Genomic DNA, 18,422 nt, shown 5'->3' on the forward strand with positions numbered 1-18,422 from the left:
AACCTAAATATAACCACACAGAGAAGATCAGGTAACATGTCAAACACTGTCCACAGAGTTTATGATGAACATTTTGTACTTCTTTCTTATATTATACATGGGCAGACTTCAGGGATCATCATTCATCAAAAACATCCAAATAATAGAACAAAAAGTGAAAGAGAGAGAAGGAATTGAAGATATAACTGAAGAAAACTTCTCCAAAGATAAGAGTATGAGTTTCCCCATTGAAAAGGTGCACTATGTATCTAGCACAATGGATGAAAATAGACTTTTAACAAGGCATGTAATTTTGAAAATTTTAGCGCGCAAAGAAGATTCTACAAGTACTCATAAAGAAGAAAAAATGGCTTATATACAAATAATCCATTCCTGAGTTGCACTAGCCCCATTTTAAATGCTTAATAGCCACGTGTAGCTAATGACTACTATATTGGACAGCAGAGAGGAAGAATATTCCATCATTGCAGAATGTTCTACTGGACAGCAGTGGTCCTGATTTATAGTAAGACTTGCTTTTTATGAAATTATGTTTCCTACACACTTTCCTGTTGGCCACTTGTCCTTGATTATGCTCGCTGTAAGATGATATTTTCTTTATTATGGTGTACATGTATCAGCATCATTGTATTTTGTTTTACAGTTGTATTTTCAGCAATGGTATTTGAGACTATTACAAATCAAGAGCTACCTGTGATCAAGTGCGTTTTAATCAATCATAAGAACGACGATTCATCAATGAGGATATCATCATCATATCCCATGGTAAAGTAATATTAAAACGATATAACTTTAGTTGTTTTCTCTAAAGAATATACTTTCTAAGCTATTGAGACCTACCATGGTTATATGGATACTTCTTTTTATGTATTTAAATGTATTATGTACTCTTATTTGGTGCAGATGAGCATTTATACTCATTGCTACTCCATTCCATCTGAGTCCATTCCATCAAGAGTCATGTTCTCTTTGGGTCTGGATTTAGGAAGGACACTGATACCCAGCATGAACAAGTAACAGGAACTCACCTTTCTCCTTAAAGAGGATCCAGGCTTCTCTCTCAAGCATGAGTCCCTGATTTCCAATTGCCTCCTGAAGTATGAAGTAAAATGAATAAGTTTTCCATTTGCTCATTAAAATCCTCCTACATAATTTATTTCATTTCCATTTCCCCAAATCTGCTCCTATTCTTGTTTTAACTGATTTCTGCTTATGGCCTTCTCTAGTTCCCAGGCTTGAAAGCTCAGAGTCATATTTTACTATTTTCCCTCTCTTGCCTTCACATTTGGTTTCCAAGTCCTATCAGTTTCCTCTCTTTAATAGTTCTCATACAATCATCTCAGACTCCCCAGTCTCACTGCCACTTCCCTAACTCAAGCCCTCATTAACTCTCTCATAATCACAATATCATAAGGATTTTGCATTCATCTCAGATTGGGCGGCTGGACTATTCTTCCTGAAGTACAGCTATATCCTTTACTGCCTGGCTTGGAACTTTCAGAGACTTCCCCTTACTTAAACTGACATGCAAATTGCTCTGTAATCTGACTCTGGCTTCTTCAAGTTCCAAGCTTGTTTTTTACCATTCTTCTCCCCATGATATTCAGTTAGCATAGCTTAGGTATTTACTCAAATGAAGGAAGCTTAAATGATAGAGAACTAAAAATATTAACAGTCTACCTACAACAAAAAGTGAGCAAAAATTAGCAACTCTGTGGACATTTCCAGTTAAGGATGCTTACAAATATATAGTCACTCTGTTTTCTTTTATGTAGGTATAATACATAAACACATGACATGATACCCTGCACTTACCCCCACCCCAAAATCAAAGGTATCAAAAATATTCTCAAATTTTAAAACAGTGTGAAATAGGTTTCAATAACAACATTCTACATGCATGTAAGAATCCTGATTTAATACATGATTTTTTAAATGCCAGAAGCATGGTCGATTTAAAATTTTTAACATATATGGGTTAACATATAACACATTGGCACATTAGTAATTAAGGCATTTTGCATACACAGTATTTCAGTGCAGGCAAAATATATTAATATTGTTTGCTATGATGTTTTAAACTTTCCATGTCTTTTCAACGTAAGAAAATAGTGACCCCACTTAGGTGTTTTCTTACAAAACACCATCTTTTAAAAATTAATGTGATTGGTCTTGCTAGTATTAAGTTCTGCATTATTTTTTTCATGCAGTATGAATTATATTCTTTTGCAATATTCAGGACTGTATTAAGACCTAGTCATTCTTAAACAGCATCAAACAGACAGTCATGCAAATCCTAACTGCTGCAAAGATGAGCAGTCTTCACTGTGCACTTTCACCTTCCTGAAGCCGAAGCCGCTCCTTTAGGATATTTTCCCCCTTTAATGTGAAATGATTTCTAGGGTGTCTGTGGCTTTGAAAAAAATGGTTTTGATTTCTTGCACAGTTCTTAATTCTCAGATGAGATATTATCCATCCCAGATTAATATTTTCTGGGAAACTCACAGTGCAGGGGTGTTTTGAATAACCAAGTGCTCTTCAGTAGACAAAATTTGTCAGTGCAACTCTAATAAATCATTAACTACATCTTCAGCTATAATACCAGTATATCCTGGAACTAAAATAAGATAATTTTACTCTTCCCACTTAATTATTGTTTAAATCTGATTATCTCTATCATTTATCATTTCTGCTTGAAGATTAAGATGGTGTGTGCTGGGTTTCTCCACTGCAAAGTCACTATATTTTTTCTTTGTAATTAACAAGTATTTTGGGGGAGATGCAAATATCCTGTTTCTTCTCCAATTTTCACCTGCTGATTTTAGCATCCTTTGGTAGATGTTGCTACAACTGTTGTTCCTATGATGTTTGCCTAATGCTGATTACCTTTCCCCCTTACTCTGTCTTCATTTATTAACTGGAATTATTTTGTGAAGAAGAGCTCTCTCTTCTCTCCTTTTTATTTATTTATATCAGTATGGACTTATAGGCACTTATTTTATTAATAGGTTATCACCCAAAACTGTCATTTTTATTTTATTGCTCAAATTTTCCCAGTTTGGCCATTGAAAACTACTTCAGATTGGTACTGTGCCCTTCCAACAGGTCCCCATCATTTGTCATGTACTGCCTTACTTTCTGGCTACAACATAGTTCAGGCTCATTTTGTGTTTTTCCTGCTTCAGCCCTGGAATTCACCACTTCTTCAAGAGCCCTGGTTTCATGGAGAATAGTATTAGAAACCAAGATCTGAGAGCTGGGGGTGCTCACTGCTACTGAGATGTCATTGCTTCTAGGCCCTCTCAGCAGACACAGCTAGGAAATATATGTATGTATACTACCCACCCACTCCCATCCCATACACACTATATCTATCTCTCTATCATCTCTACTTCTATTTATCTATTATTTATCTATCTATTTTTCATCTTTCTGTTATCTCTCATCTGTTATCTCTCTCTCTCTCTCTCTCCGTAAGTTCATGCTGATAACTCTAATTTCAGTTCAGCATGAAAGGGTTCTGTTTAGCTTTTCCTCTTTCCCTACTTGTTCTTCTTTCTCTGAAATAAGAAACCTGGCTCTCATTATCTATCATAATTTACTTGAATATTCACCCATATCCCAGTGAGAAACAGATTTACACACTAGAATATGTTATTTGTGTATGATTCTTTTTGTCTCTAACCTTATAGTAGCTAAGGTATTGTTTTCCAAAGTTACTTGGGTTCTTTCCTTTCCCACCCCTTTCACTCTGGTTATGTTGTTTATTTGTAATACAAAGAAGTCCATGTGGTTAGCTTTCTATTTTGAGTTCCCCTCCCTCATCCTTGTTAGTTTTAAGTATGTGAAACATGATTATGATCCTAAAAGCCAAAGCTGTATAAAAAGATACTCAGAGAAATATCTCTCCCTTCTCATCCCTGACACCAAATTTCCATCCATTTCCCATCTACTTCCTATGTGTAACCAATCTCTTTAGATTTTTAAAAATATTATTCCTGTATTTTGTGTGCACAAATGGGTATACACATGTGTATTTTCTTTCTTACATAAAGCATAGCATACTTGAAAGTTGATACCTTTTGCACTTAGCTTTCTTCACTTAACGGTATATCCAAAATCACTCCAAATCAGTTCATAGAGACTGTCCTCTTTCTTCTTATAGCTGTTTAGTACTCCATTGTGTGGATGTCCCATAGTTTATTCACCCATTCCCTAAGTATGAACATTTAGGTGGTTCCAGTATTTTGCAATGACAAGTAATGCTGCAATTAATTGTTGGAGGAATAGTCCTTGAAGAAGGGTTGCTGGCTCAATGGGTGAGTGCACATGCAGCTTTATTAGGTGTCACCAAATTCCCCTTCAGAAGAACAGCACCAGTTTTCATTTCCCCCCAGCAATGTATGAGCGTAGCTGTTTCATCACAACCTCACCAACAAAATGTGTTCATACTTCAAAATTTTGGCCAGTCTAATAGATGAGAAGTGATGCTCGGTGTTGTTTTAATTTACATTTTTCTAATTATGAGTTTGAACATTTTCTCTTATGTTCAAGGTCCATTCTTTTTTTTTTTTTTGAGAGGGCATATCTTATATTTATTGATCAAATGGTTGTTAACAACAATAAAATTCTGTATAGGGGACTCAATGCACAATCATTAATCAACCCCAAGCCTAATTCTCAACAGTCTCCAATCTTCTAAAGTATAATGAACAAGTTCTTACATGGTGAACAAATTCTTACATAGTGAATAAGTTCTTACATGGTGAACAGTGCAAGGGCAGTCATCACAGAAACTTTCAGTTTTGATCACGCATTATGAACCATAAACAATCAGGTCAAATATGAATATTTGTTTGATTTTTATACTTGATTTATATGTGGATCCCACATTTCTCCCTTTATTATTATTATTATTATTATTATTTTTAATAAAATGCTGAAATGGTAGGTAGATGTAAGATAAAGGTAGAAAACTTAGTTTAGTGTTGTAAGAGAGCACATGTAGATGATCAGGTGTGTGCCTGTAGACTATGTGTTAATCCAAGCTAGACCAGGGCAATAAAACATCCACGTATGCAGAAGATTTCTCTCAGAATGGGGGGGTGAGGTTCTAAGCCTCTCCTCTGTTGATCCCCAATTTCTCACCTGATGGCCCCCCTGCGACTGTGCCTGTGTTAGGTTGTTCCTCCCTTGAGGAATCTTACCCGTCTCTGGCTAACCAGTCATCTTCTGGGGCCATACAGGGAAATGTAAAGTTGGTAAGTGAGAGAGAAGCCATATTGTTTGAAAAGGTTAGCTTTTTACTTCTTTACAGATTTATGCCCTGTGGCTTCTATGCCCAGCATTTGTCTTGAGTATCTTTAGCACTTGGAGGAGTTATGATACTCGGTAAATTCGATATGAGGCACGAATTCTATTTAAGGGTTGTAATTAGGAAGGAAGAAGAAAAGCTATAGAGGTAGCAGACGGAAGAAAACATGGGAAGATTGATTATTTCTTTGACATATCTTCTTGTAGAGTAATTTAAGCATGTATAGGTTTTAAACTACTAATTAAATTGCACACACACATTAACATAATAGGAATACAGTTACATAACCAAAGCAGATCTATAATTACCAGCCATCTCCAGTGAGGCCAAGAAAACCAGTTAGGCACGCTAGGCATTTGTGAAAATTTGTCTATGATATGATGGATATTGTCCAACTGTACCTGAACAGTCTGAGAGAAATCAGACAAATTAAAACAGCCCATTCCTGGGAACTGTTCACATCCCATATGTTCTTTTAACAGTAGATAGTCTGTAGTTGTAAGACTTTGGAGCGCTACAACTTGCACTTCTCCTAATTCTTGGTTGAGTTCCAACAGTGTAGATCCAGTCAATTTTGTTGTTTTACTGTATGCACAGGCCAGCTTAGATATCTCCTTCTTAATTCCCATGGTAAGTCCAGGAACCGGTGGGATGAATGCAGCTACAACTGCAGCATCGCCTTGATCTTTGTTGAGGTTTTTTGATGATCATCTTCTGGTATGACTCTTCCAGAGAGTGCTGATGTTGGAAGTTATTCTTCATATCATATCTTAGTTCATTTTCTGGGTAGCCAAATTAGGCTTTGATCCTCTGTATAAATATAAACAGACCCTTTGCCCACACTTTGATCTGCCCTTTATACCATTGTGTAGAACTCATTGGAGGTCACCACACAGGAACTGCTTTTTTTTTTTTAACAGAAAGGAATATTATCAGAAAAGTGTACCTCCATAGCCGATCATCTGACACCCTTTAAGTGATCAAAGTTAAGGATATTTAAAGCATGCATTAATCGTTGATTTACAATTAGTTTTATCCTATCATGGAGTAATCCCCCTTTTCTTTCTTTTTTTTTTTTTGTTATCTTTAATCTACACTTACATGAGGAATATTATGTTTACTAGGCTCTCCCCTATACCAGGTCCCTGCTATAAACCCCTTTACAGTCACTGTCCATCAGCATAGCTAAATGTTGTAGAATCATTACTTGTCTTCTCTGTGTTGTACAGCCCTCCCCTTTCTCCCACCCCCCCTATGCATGCTAATCCTAATACCCCCCTTCTTCCTCCCCCCGCCTTTATCCCTCCCTACCCACCCATTCTCCCCAGTCCCTTTCCCTTTGGTACCTGTTAGTCCATTCTTGGGTTCTGTGATTCCGCTGCTGTTTTGTTCCTTCAGTTTTTCCTTTGTTCTTATATTCCACAGATGAGTGAAATCATTTGGTATTTCTCTTTCTCCACTTGGCTTATTTCACTGAGCATAATACCCTCCAGCTCCAATGTTGCTGCAAATGGTAGGATTTGCCCTTTTCTTATGGCTGAGTAGTATTCCATTGTGTACATGTACCATATCTTCTTTATCCATTTATCTACCAATGGACATTTAGGTTGTTTCCAATTCTTGGCTATTGTAAATAGTGCTGCGATAAACATAGGGGTGCATTGGTCTTTCTCAAACTTGATTGCAGCATTCTTAGGGTAAATTCCTAGGAGTGGAATTCCTGGGTCAAATGGTAAGTCTGTTTTGAGCATTTTGATGAACCTCCATACTGCTTTCCACAATGGTTGAACTAGTTTACATTCCCACCAGCAGTGTATGAGGATTCCCCTTTCTCCACAGCCTCGCCAACATTTGTTGTTGTTTGTCTTTTGGATGGCAGCCATCCTTACTGGTGTGAGGTGATACCTCATTGTAGTTTTAATTCGCATTTCTCTGATAATTAGTGATGTGGAGCATCTTTTCATGTGTCTGTTGGCCATCTGTATTTCTTTATTGGAGAACTGTCTGTTCAGTTCCTCTGCCCATTTTTTAATTGGATTATTTGATTTTTGTTTGTTGAGGTGTGTGAGCTCTTTATATATTTTGGACGTCAAGCCTTTATCGGATCTGTCATTTACAAATATATTCTCCCATACTGTAGGGTTCCTTTTTGTTCTATTGATGGTGTCTTTTGCTGTACAGAAACTTTTCAGCTTAATATAGTCCCACTTATTCATTTTTGCTGTTGTTTTCCTTGCCCGGGGAGATATGTTCAAGAAGAGTTCGCTCATGTTTATGTCTATGAGGTTTTTGCCTATGTTTTTTTCCAAGAGTTTAATGGTTTCATGACTTACATTCAGGTCTTTGATCCATTTTGAATTTACTTTGGTATATGGGGTTAGACAATGGTCTAGTTTCATTCTCCTACACGTAGCTGTCCAGTTTTGCCAGCACCATCTGTTGAAGAGACTGTCATTTCGCTCCTTTATCAAATATTAATTGACCATATATGTTTGGGTTAATGTCTGGAGTCTCTAATCTGTTCCACTGGTCTGTGGCTCTGTTCTTGTGCCAGTACCAAATTGTCTTGATTACTATGGCTTTATAGTAGAGCTTGAAATTGGGGAGTGAGATCCCCCCTACTTTATTCTTCTTTCTCAGGATTGCTTTGGCTATTCGGGGTCTTTGGTGTTTCCATATGAATTTTTGAACTATTTGTTCCAGTTCATTGAAGAATGTTGCTTGTAATTTGATAAGGATTGCATCAAATCTGTATATTGCTTTGGGCAGGATGGCCATTTTGACGATATTGATTCTTCCTAGCCACAAGCATGGGGTGAGTTTCCATTTGTTAGTGTCCCCTTTAATTTCTCTTAAGAGTGACTTGTAGTTTTCAGAGTATAGGTCATTCACTTCTTTGGTTAGATTTATTCCTAGGTATTTTATTCTTTTTGATGCAATTGTGAATGAAATTATTTTCCTGATTTCTCTTTCTATTGGTTCATTGTTAGTGTATAGGAAAGCTACAGATTTCTGTGTATTAATTTTGTATCCTGCAACTTTGCTGTATTCCGATATCAGTTCTAGTAGTTTTGGGGTGGAGTCTTTGGAGTTTTTTATGTACAATATCATGTCATCTGCAAATAGTGACAGTTTAACTTCTTCTTTACCAATTTGGATTCTTTGTATTTCTTTGTTTTGTCTGATTGCTGTGGCTAGGACAAGGTCCATTCTTTTTATCTTTTTTATGTGAATTGTCTATTCACTTCTTTTTCCCATTTTTCCTACTGTGTTTTTGGTCCTGTGTCCCTCAATATTAAAAACTTCTTTATATATTAAGGGTATTAGCCATTTACTTATAATATATATTGCAAATATTTTCTTCTAGTATGTTGGATTTTTTTTTTTAACATTCTATACCCTTCTTTTAAGATCCAGGTTGATTGCTGAAATTCAGCGAAGTCTCCCTATCCCCACTCTTCTGGTTTGGAAGTTGCTTCTCCTTCCTCTGAGGTTAAATTTACCTTTCAAACTAGTTGGTATCTCTTTATGGGGCACATCATATTTCACCTTGTATTTGAGTTATTTCTTCTTACTAGACTTGAAACTATTTAAGGACAAGATCTGTGTCTTTTCTTTCTAGTCCCACAGTGCCCAGCAGATGGTCTACCACCTATCAGATATTAACTAAATAAATTTGTCAGATATACTGAATAAATGAACAAATAAAACCAGAAATATGGCTCATAATCAGAGCAGAAGAGCTATATGCTGCTCTTCACCTGAAGAAGCTTTGTGTGTGTGTATATGCACACATGTGTAATTCTACATGTTAGGAGAGTAGACAGTAAGGGGTCCAGTGGCAGAAGTTGCTACCACACCCTACTCTCATATATCAGTTATTTAAAGCAGCTAAGGAATATAGCAATGAGCCTATGGGGATATTTTTTGTTTTTTAAGTCTTGCTAACAGAGATACCAGTTTACTGTTATTATGTAGATTCTTATCTAAATACCAATAACCTCAAAAAACATTTACCTATGTATTATGAATTTTATGATTATTGTCTGTATTTTAGTAGACTAGATTTGCCATAGCAAAGTATCACAGACTGGGTGACTTGAACAACAAATTCATTGTCTCCTAGTTCTGGAGGCTGGGAGTCTAAAATCTAGATGTCGTTACAGTGGGCTCCTTTCTAAGGCTGTGAAGGAACAATCTATTCCAGGCCTTATCTTGGCTTGTAGGTGGACATCTTCATGTATTCACCTGGCATTCTGTGTGCATGTCTTCAGATTTCCTCTTCTTGTAAGGACACAGCCATATTGGGTTAGAGCCCATGCCAATGGCCTCATTTAACTTGATTACCTCTAGAAAGGCCCTATTTCCAAATAAAGTCACATTCTGAGGTACTGGGGGCTAGAGTTTCAACATATGACTTTTGGGGGGGATGCAGTTCAACCCATAACCATCTGTGCAATGTTTTATAAATGCAGCCTAACATTATCTTTTCTTTAGAGAATTATGAACAATAGGATTTTCAGTCAGTGATATGTTCTCAGCAGATTACAACATGCTTGTATGTTGTGTGCGGTGTATCACCACGTATCTATTTGATAAAGCTTCCAGTTAATAAGAGCAGGCATTAAATATGCACTTGTCGTAGATTCACATTGTTTCAACATAGGGGTCAGGATCCCTGGAGGAAGACCTCAAGTGCTCCTTGAAGTCTGAGAGCACAGAGGCAGTATATGAAGCAGCCACTGTGGAAGTAGACGCGTCTGCATCCATCACACTACAAGTGCTGGTCAACACCCCAGGACACATTTCCTGCCTCTGGGTCTTTAATCACAGCCCCCTGAATTGCCAGCCACACTTTGATTCACAAAACAGGTAAGGATTTGCAACCACCAATTTTGCAAGGACTTGCAACTTGAGGTACAACTGCAAGGGTTTTTAAAGGAATACTTTCTAGCCACAAAATGTTCATTTGGAATCTTTTATATAATGTATGACATTATGTAGTTGTCAGAACCCACAGGATGTACAACATAAAAAAATGAACTCTAATATAAACTAGGGGCTTTAGGTAGTATTGATATTGGTTCATCAATTGTTACAAATATTCCACACCTCTGCAAGATGTTATTAATAAGGAATACTATGTGTGTTTTTTTAGGGAGAGAGCATATGTGGGAAAGAGCATATGTACTTTTTACTCAACTTTTCTGTTAATCTAAAATTGCTCAAAAAAATAAAGTATTAATCTAAAAATTGTGTATAGGAATATACATATTAGGATGTAAGAAAGCAGGGAGTGGAATGTAACATATTGTGAAGGGAGTATTTTTCTTACGGTATCTACTTAAGGTGTCTTGTTTTTTAATTGGATGTTGTCTTAAAGATAAAAAAATAGAAAATTTTCATTATATTTTAGCTACAGTAGCAAGAAGTTTTCTAAAGTAGTAAGAAGCTTCTTAGAAATGCTTAGGAAAGAAGATTTGGTTTTATCTATTTTGTTTCACAGTATGATGAGCAGAATTGCAATGATATGTGATATCCACAAAGTATTTTAGTAAGAAATTGATCTGCGGGACGGAACATTGATCTCATGAACTGTAAAAGTATCTTAGCCAAGATTTGTGGGTGATCACAGCCAAGCCTAGATCTAACTCTGCACCGATTGCTGCCTCCTGGTTTCCTTGTCCTCTTGCAGAGACCAGATGGGGACAGGAAGCAAGGGGGCACAGGCCATTTAAATGCCCAATTAATAATCCTAAAGCAGCCTTTCTCTCTAACTCTTGGGGGTGTTCTCGTGGCCCATAGCTGTAGAAGAGGCATTGTTTTTCCAGGAACATGCTGTAAATGACACCCAAATGGCCTAAAGGGGGTGTTATGCCACTTGACTGAGGTATGGGAGAACATCTCTGTGGCTGATTTGTACCAAGTGTTTGTATTTGTTTCCAAACTCTTAAGCGATTTTCAGGACAGTAGCTATAATTCTGAGGTTTGGTTCTGAATCTTGGAGCACATTCATTTTCCTTTCCTCTTTTGAGACTGTCTTACTCACTTCTGTGTTTTGGTTACTTTTATGTTGAGGTTAAACCAAAGCACTCTTGTATTAAGAATTTTGGCTTAAAGAAATGTCCTAGTAATCTTATTAAATTTTTATGCCACTGCAGTTCTCACTAGATTGAGACCAAAAAGCAAAATAAAAAAAAATGGGGTTCTTTTCATTCCATGAGAAGACTGCCTTTGTTGCTTTAGGACAGGAGTTCTATTTGTTAGCCAGAGTCATGGGGGTGTTTTATGTGAATTAGTTAACTTGGTACCAAAATACTTTAAGCAACTTTTCCACAGTAGAAAATTATAGAAATTTATATCTGGCATAGAGTTTTGTATGATATGTCCAAGAGTTCATAAATGATACTAGGAAAGCGAACATTTCAGAGAAAGCAAGCACATCACCAAACTATCTGCAGAAGCAAATCAAATATATATATCCTACTAATTTGCTGTCCACATGGATGCGTGCACAAGTACTCTTGAACTTGTTGCTTGGAGCTCTGAGTGGTGCTTCTCCAGCTTAATGGGCATTTGGATTGCCTGGGGATCTTGTTAAAAGGCAGATTTGGATTCAGTTGGTCTGGGCTAGCCTGAGATTGTGCATCTCTGTTACCTCCCAACTAATGCTAACACTGTCAGAGGAAGGCCACACTATGAGTAGTAAGGATTTAAAGGTCAGAAAGTGTACATTTAAATCCAACATTACTCAGTCAACTGCTAAACAATATTTTATGCTTAAATGAGAATGGGTATCACCAAACACATCAACATCATTTCTTTGAAGAGACTGCCCTTAGCCAATTTATCTCTACCAAGTATCTGCAAAGTTAAAAATACTAACGTCTTTCTCCTTACATCTATGTGATATGTCAGTGTACTGATTACTTCATAGGAAAATACCTTTTGCTTGAATTCTTTCCTCTTGAGAGGGAGAGGCACAAAACAGAAGGTTCTATGTCTCAGTGTTTCGTGCTTGTGCAGTGATGTGGTTCTGCAAATGGGGAACTGACGCTGTGGCCAGGTGACTGGACCGATATGGCTGTGGCAGGTGCTTCATCACTGAAAGGAATGGTCCGCCACTGCCCATGGGGGTGTGCCAACAGGTCCCTGCAGTTTTGGGTAGGAGTTTCCTCGCCATGGGGTGCAAGAGGCATGAGATGAAAGTGCTGGATGGAGGACACTCACTTTCAAAGGTGGGACCTCATAAAAGTCAAGGCCGAATTAACCAGGCTCAGGCTGAGCACTGGGTGTGCGACCGAGGCTGCGGCCTCCACAGAGCCGCCCTGGGTGCCGGGGTAGGGATGGAATGTGGGAGCCGCCATTCTGACTCAGTATGAAATTTTATGTTTTTAGTTTCACCCATTTTCCAAAATAACCAGTTCTCTTTCTTGTTTTTCAGAAGAGTTGTTTCCATGGTCATTTTGAAAATGACAGAAACCCAAGCTGGAGAATACCTACTTTTTATTCAGAGCGAAGCTGCCAATTACACAATATTGTTTACAGTGAGTATAAGAAGTAAGTGCAGTTTGCTCCTAGGTATTCGCAGTATTCCAAAGCAGTGGTTTAGAACTCATGAGCTTTTTACCAGCTGTTTTGGACACAATATTCAGGTTTCCATCAGCACGTCGTTGAGTGAATTTGCTTTAAACGTCCATATAACCCACTGAGACTCTGACATGATCCCTGGACTACCAGAATTCGTGCTCCTAAAAATCCAGGACATCCTTTTTTCAGTGACAGATGGCTGACAGGGGAGAAAATGGAAAACATTTTGATCTTAAAGTCAGAAGCCCCGGGTTCTTATTCTAGATCTGATACCCCCACCTGTGGCAGGTCACTTGATCTCCATGAGCCTCAGTTGCCATATGTGTAAAGTAGTGCCCATGTATCCACGGGGAATCCGTTCCAAGACTCCAGGCGGATGCCTGAAACTGTGGACAGTACTGAACTCTATGTATACTATGTTTTTTCTATACATATGTAGGGTAAGGTTTCATTTATAAATTAAGCACAGTAAGAGATTAACAATAACTAATAATAAAATAGAACAATTATAACAAGAGACTATAATAAAAGTCTCTGTTTTATTGTGAATGTGGTCTCTGTTTCTCAAAATATCTCACTGTATTGTCCTCGCCCTTCTTCTTGTGATGATGGGAGGTAATAAAATGCCTGTGTGATGAGATGAAGTGAGGGGAATGACGTAGGCACTTGACATGGCTTCAGGCTACTACTGACCTTCTGAGGACATGTCATAAGGAGGATCATCTGCTCTGGACCATGGCTCACTGTGGGAAACTGAAACTGTGGAAGGTGACATGGCAGATAAGGGGGGACGACTGTAAAATGGGGTTAGATTCATCCCCCATGGGACTGTAAGATCATGGCGCTGTCCGACAGAGCTCTCTGAGGTGATGGAACCGTGTGTCTGCGCTTTCCCGTGCAGTAGCTACAGATACATGTGGCTGTTGAACATTGTAAATGTGGCCTGTGTGACTGAGATACCAAAGGTTTGATTTTATTAATTTTAATAAACTAAAAATGGAATTGAAATAGCTATGTAAAGTTAGTGGCTACTGTGAATTTATACAAGTGCCAGGTCACTGTGCCAACTGTAAGGAACAATGCAGTGTGCCTACCCAGGGAGGCAACCACGCAGCTGGCAGCATCTCCCGTGGCACGCGTCTCGGGCTCCTCACTCCCTCCCGATGGCGCAGACCCAGCGCCGTACGCACTCACCGCCTTACCTCACACAACAGATCGGCCCTGGCTGTGGTGCGTTCATAGCTCCTGCCTTTAGGGCCAGGGCAGCGCTCCCAAATCTCTGGGTGAGTGCCACTTTAAATCAGGTGCCCTGGCTACACCTTGATCGACTTGCTGGGCCAAACTTCCTTGCCAGCGACTTGCAGGCACGAAGCTGGGGGGTGGTGCATGGCATCCCACCCACAGTGGAGCCACCCTTTTGCTGAGCGTGCTCTGCGCGTACCATCTCAGACCCTCACAGCCATCTCGCCTTCATGTAGGTGAGAAAATGGGCATGCTCATAGGCGTGGAAGTGGGCCCAGCACAGGCGGAGTGTAGCCAGGTCTACACCCATTGCCCTGGCTCTTGTGCAGGAATGCATAACCTTGTAGGCAAAGATGCTGACAGAAAGAGCACCTGTGCTCATTAGATTTCCAGAGGTGTCATTTTACTGGGGTTAAGGTGGGTTGTCTAAAGCCAGCCTACAAGACAAAAATCAGGTAAGATCAAAATTTGTCAAAATTTGTTCAAAAAGCCCTTCAAGGACTCGGAAATGTATAGGATGAAGCAAACAAAAGGTCAGGAAGTCTTTGACTTTGGTCTATTCCCTGCCTCTCCTCAGTCCCCTGCCCTCCTCCGTGGGATGGTAAATTGTCTGTTTGCTTCAGGTTGGAAAATAAAAGATTTCTTGCTTGCTTTTTCTCTCTTTTTTTTTTTTTTTTGCCAAGGGTTTTATAGTTGAATAAAGTTGTATTAGGAAAGGGAACATCTACTGTGTTTCTGTAACATTTAGGGTATCTTATTTTCACTTAAGATTTACCATGTAAAAATGTAACAATCATTCAAGTCAATTGTATCATGTTTTTAGCATTCTGCTGGGTGGTGGGGTTCAAAAAATCAGGTTGGGGAGATTTGGCAACAGCTAGTGTGAAAAAAAGGACAGGGTTTAGTGAACCACAAGCCCAGTGTTAACCGACAGTAGAGCACGGCTGCTAAAGAGGAAATCTGAACTCTGGCAGTGTTCGTGAAAATAGAACAGCTAGGTTAAGGAAATTAATGGGAGATTATTATTGTCAGTTCTACATTTTTTTTTTCAGACAAATATTGGCAAAACAGAGCAACCAGGATAGTGAAGAACTTGCAATTCCTTAAATTAGGAGCAGCTGAAGGAATTGGTAATGTTCAGCACAAAGATAAGGAACTCTTTTGAGGAAAGAAGATTGTGGTGTAACTTAGAGGAAATTCTGGCATATGAGTCAGGAAACCTGAGCTAACTGGTTAAAATGCCTTGGATAGTAATAATCTCCCCTGACCTTGGTTTCTGATTTTAAATATTTGAGAGATTTTCATGTGGAAGCAAAGCTACACATTAAAGAAAAATTGCTCAAGGGTTAGAATTGGGACTGCTAGTCAGAAATTACAGGGAAAGAAAGTAAAAGCTGCCACAAAATGGGAAAAGATATTTGCAATTCACATAATCAAAAAGGATTAATGATTGTAATAGGTAAAGCTTCTACAAATAAATAAGGGAAAAACTCAATAGAAAAATGAACAAAAGATATGAGTGGGCATTTCACTTTCAGAACATGAAACCTAAGTGGTCAATAAACATATTAAATTAATAATTGGGAAATGCAAATTAAGATCGCAATGAGATACCATTTTATACCCACTAGATTGTTAAAAATTAAGAAGTCTTAGTACCTATATAGAGAATTGGGATATCTCATATCTTGCTTTGTAAGTGTAAATTAGTATAACCACTTTGGAAAACAGATTGTTATGATTCATAATGCTGAATGTGTTCATCCCATATAAACCAGAGGTTCCATTTCTAGATATATTATTAAACATCCACACCTGCCTCAGTGAAAAAGTATAGAATGTTCACAGCACCGCTGTTGGTAATGCAGAAAACAGGGAACAACCCGAATGTCCAGTGCAAGAAAATAGAATAGACTGTGGTGTATTCACCAATGGAATACTAAGTAGCAGTAAAAAAAAAAAAAATACTTACATGCAAAGCCATGGATGAATCTTAAAAACATAAAGTTGTTTGAAAAAAATGATGTTGTGGAAGGCGACATATTGAGTGATTTCTTTTGTTAAAGCTCAAAAACAAAACAAACCAGTATATTGTTTAGGGACACATTTCTGTGTGGCCAAATATTTTTATTATTTTTTTTATTGAAGTACATACAATAAAATGCACAAGTTTTAGCGTACAGTTTGATGAATTTTAACGTGTACACACTCATGCAAACATGAGGTGAATTACTTTTAAAAGCACAGGAATGATAAACACAAAATTCAGGATAAAAGCTACCTAGGGTTGATAGATGGGGAGGGGCTCAAAAGTAGATTCAAAGGTATTTATTAATATTCAGGTTGTTAAATTGTATGTGAGTCCATGAATATTCATTTTGATTATATGCTTCACATTGATATTTCATATATTATTTTGTATATATAGAGAAAGTATTACATAATAATTTTAAACAAAAATATTGTAAGGAGGGAAATTGGAATTCAATATAGGGAAACTTTCTTTAAAAAAAAAAAAAGATTTGTTGACAATGGAACGATCTACTCTGGGAGCTGGTGAACTCTTGTCTGTAGAGGTGTCCAAGCAGAAGCAGAAAGTTTATGTTAAGCTCTGTGGGGAGTGGAAGACAGGGGGTGGGGCATGAGGGGTGATGGTCCAGCGTGAACCCCCTGATTCTGTTCCAGTTCTAACTCCATCCGACTGTATTCTGCATTTCTCAATCAGGATATTTCTGCCTAGTTCCAGATAAAATTACTGGTCTTAAACTACATATGGAGGGTTTTAGTCTTTGTGTTAGTTCTAGTTTTCTTTCTCCTGTGCATGGCAATATTCGTATGTGTCCATGACTTCACCCCCCTTACTTATTTTACTGGTGTGTGCATTGATGAAGTACCCAAAGAAACTGGCAAAGAGGATAAATACTCCAGTGGGTGTTTCAGCCAGAATTGAATTTAATATGTCAGCGAGGAGACATATACCATCACATATATATTTGGAGGGGAGCAAAAGATACTGCTGTGGTATAAAATATTAACACCGCTTAATGATGTCGAATTCTTTTTTTGAGGGGGCTGCTAAGACGATTATTTTTAAAACATTAAAATGTGAATAATTTATGATGCTTTAGATACACTGCTCTACACATTGCGGAGACCTTACTTTCGAAAAATGGAAAATCAGGATGCCTTGGTCTGCATCTCTGAGAGCATTCCAGAACCGACCGTGGAATGGGTGTTTTGCGATTCACAGAGTGAAAGGTATGACATGTACGGAGGTCACTGCTCTTGTTACTCTACTTTTTGGACTTTGTCTAATATAGACCTAAATATATATCATACTGTCTGGATAAGTTCATCTATCAGCATGTTAACAGGAGATTTTGGCTCCTAAAAGAACTTCCCAGGGAGAACAGGACTCCCCGGGGAGGAAGATGGGGATGTTTTAGTAAGGAGGCCCTACAGAACTCAAATCTGATGTCACTCAACAGCAGGGTCCTCGCTGGACGTCACACTTTACCCGTAAAAGCCCTTAAAAGTTGCAGGATTGTTGGCTGCCTGAGCGTCTGGCTGGGGAGAAGGATTTGCTCCTGGGTCCTGAGATGTGGAGAACGTCTCTCAGGAGGGACACCTTGACCGTCTCCCCTGTTAGTTCTGGGGACTCTAGGGAGTTTTGCACTCTTAGCCTCTCTCCTTGTCACTGGCTGGCCTCTTCTGTGCTTCAAAGAAAAGACACCTACCTTGTTAAGCTGTATTAAAACCTAATCATGCGATTCCTTTTCTCTCTTCTTTTTCCCCCATCTTCTTTCTCAATTTTTCCTTTCTTTCTCTTTTGAAATAACAAAAGAGATCACCAAACACGAAAAACTGTAAACTGTTTTATTATATAATCCTCTCCAGGGTTATTCTAAGGGTTGAGATAATGATTAATAACTAGTTAATTAACTAATTAATTAATGGTTAAGTAACTAGTTCCCTTAGGAACTCTTCTCTGAAGCCATAGATCTGGGTTTGCTTGCCTTTTGACCTGCTCCTTTCCTGGCAGGGTTAAACAGGCTCTAGAACCTTTAGCTTTATTCTTCTCCTGAACATTCCTTGGTAATGTTAAAACATGTTTAGTCAGATGACATTGATTCTCTAATTGCAGCTGTAAAGGAGAAAGTCCAGCTGTTGTGACAAAGGAGGAGAGCGTGCTTCATGAATTGTTTGGAACAGACATAAGGTGCTGTGCAAGAAATGAGCTGGGCAGGGAATGCACCAAGCTGTTCACAATAGGTAA

At 38.3% G+C, this 18,422-nt stretch overlaps 1 protein-coding gene across 4 annotated transcripts in view; it reads left to right on the forward strand.

The window, feature by feature from the left end:
• FLT3 (fms related receptor tyrosine kinase 3) overlaps positions 1 to 18,422 on the forward strand; it is a 69,999-nt gene that overhangs the window by 19,367 nt on the left and 32,210 nt on the right. For 3 of the 4 annotated variants that reach the window (XM_036917349.2, XM_036917350.2, XM_057490043.1), the window contains 5 exons: positions 644 to 765; positions 9,981 to 10,186; positions 12,759 to 12,874; positions 17,275 to 17,404; positions 18,291 to 18,418. In XM_036917349.2, coding sequence (XP_036773244.2) covers positions 644 to 765; positions 9,981 to 10,186; positions 12,759 to 12,874; positions 17,275 to 17,404; positions 18,291 to 18,418 — 702 coding nt within the window. Of the gene's footprint in view, positions 1 to 643; positions 766 to 9,980; positions 10,187 to 12,758; positions 12,875 to 17,274; positions 17,405 to 18,290; positions 18,419 to 18,422 lie in introns of those variants that run through there. The other variant, XM_036917352.2, reaches the window with a different exon arrangement.

The sequence above is a fragment of the Manis pentadactyla genome, chromosome 2 (assembly GCF_030020395.1).
Source record: "Manis pentadactyla isolate mManPen7 chromosome 2, mManPen7.hap1, whole genome shotgun sequence".
NCBI classification, from domain to species: domain Eukaryota; kingdom Metazoa; phylum Chordata; class Mammalia; order Pholidota; family Manidae; genus Manis; species Manis pentadactyla.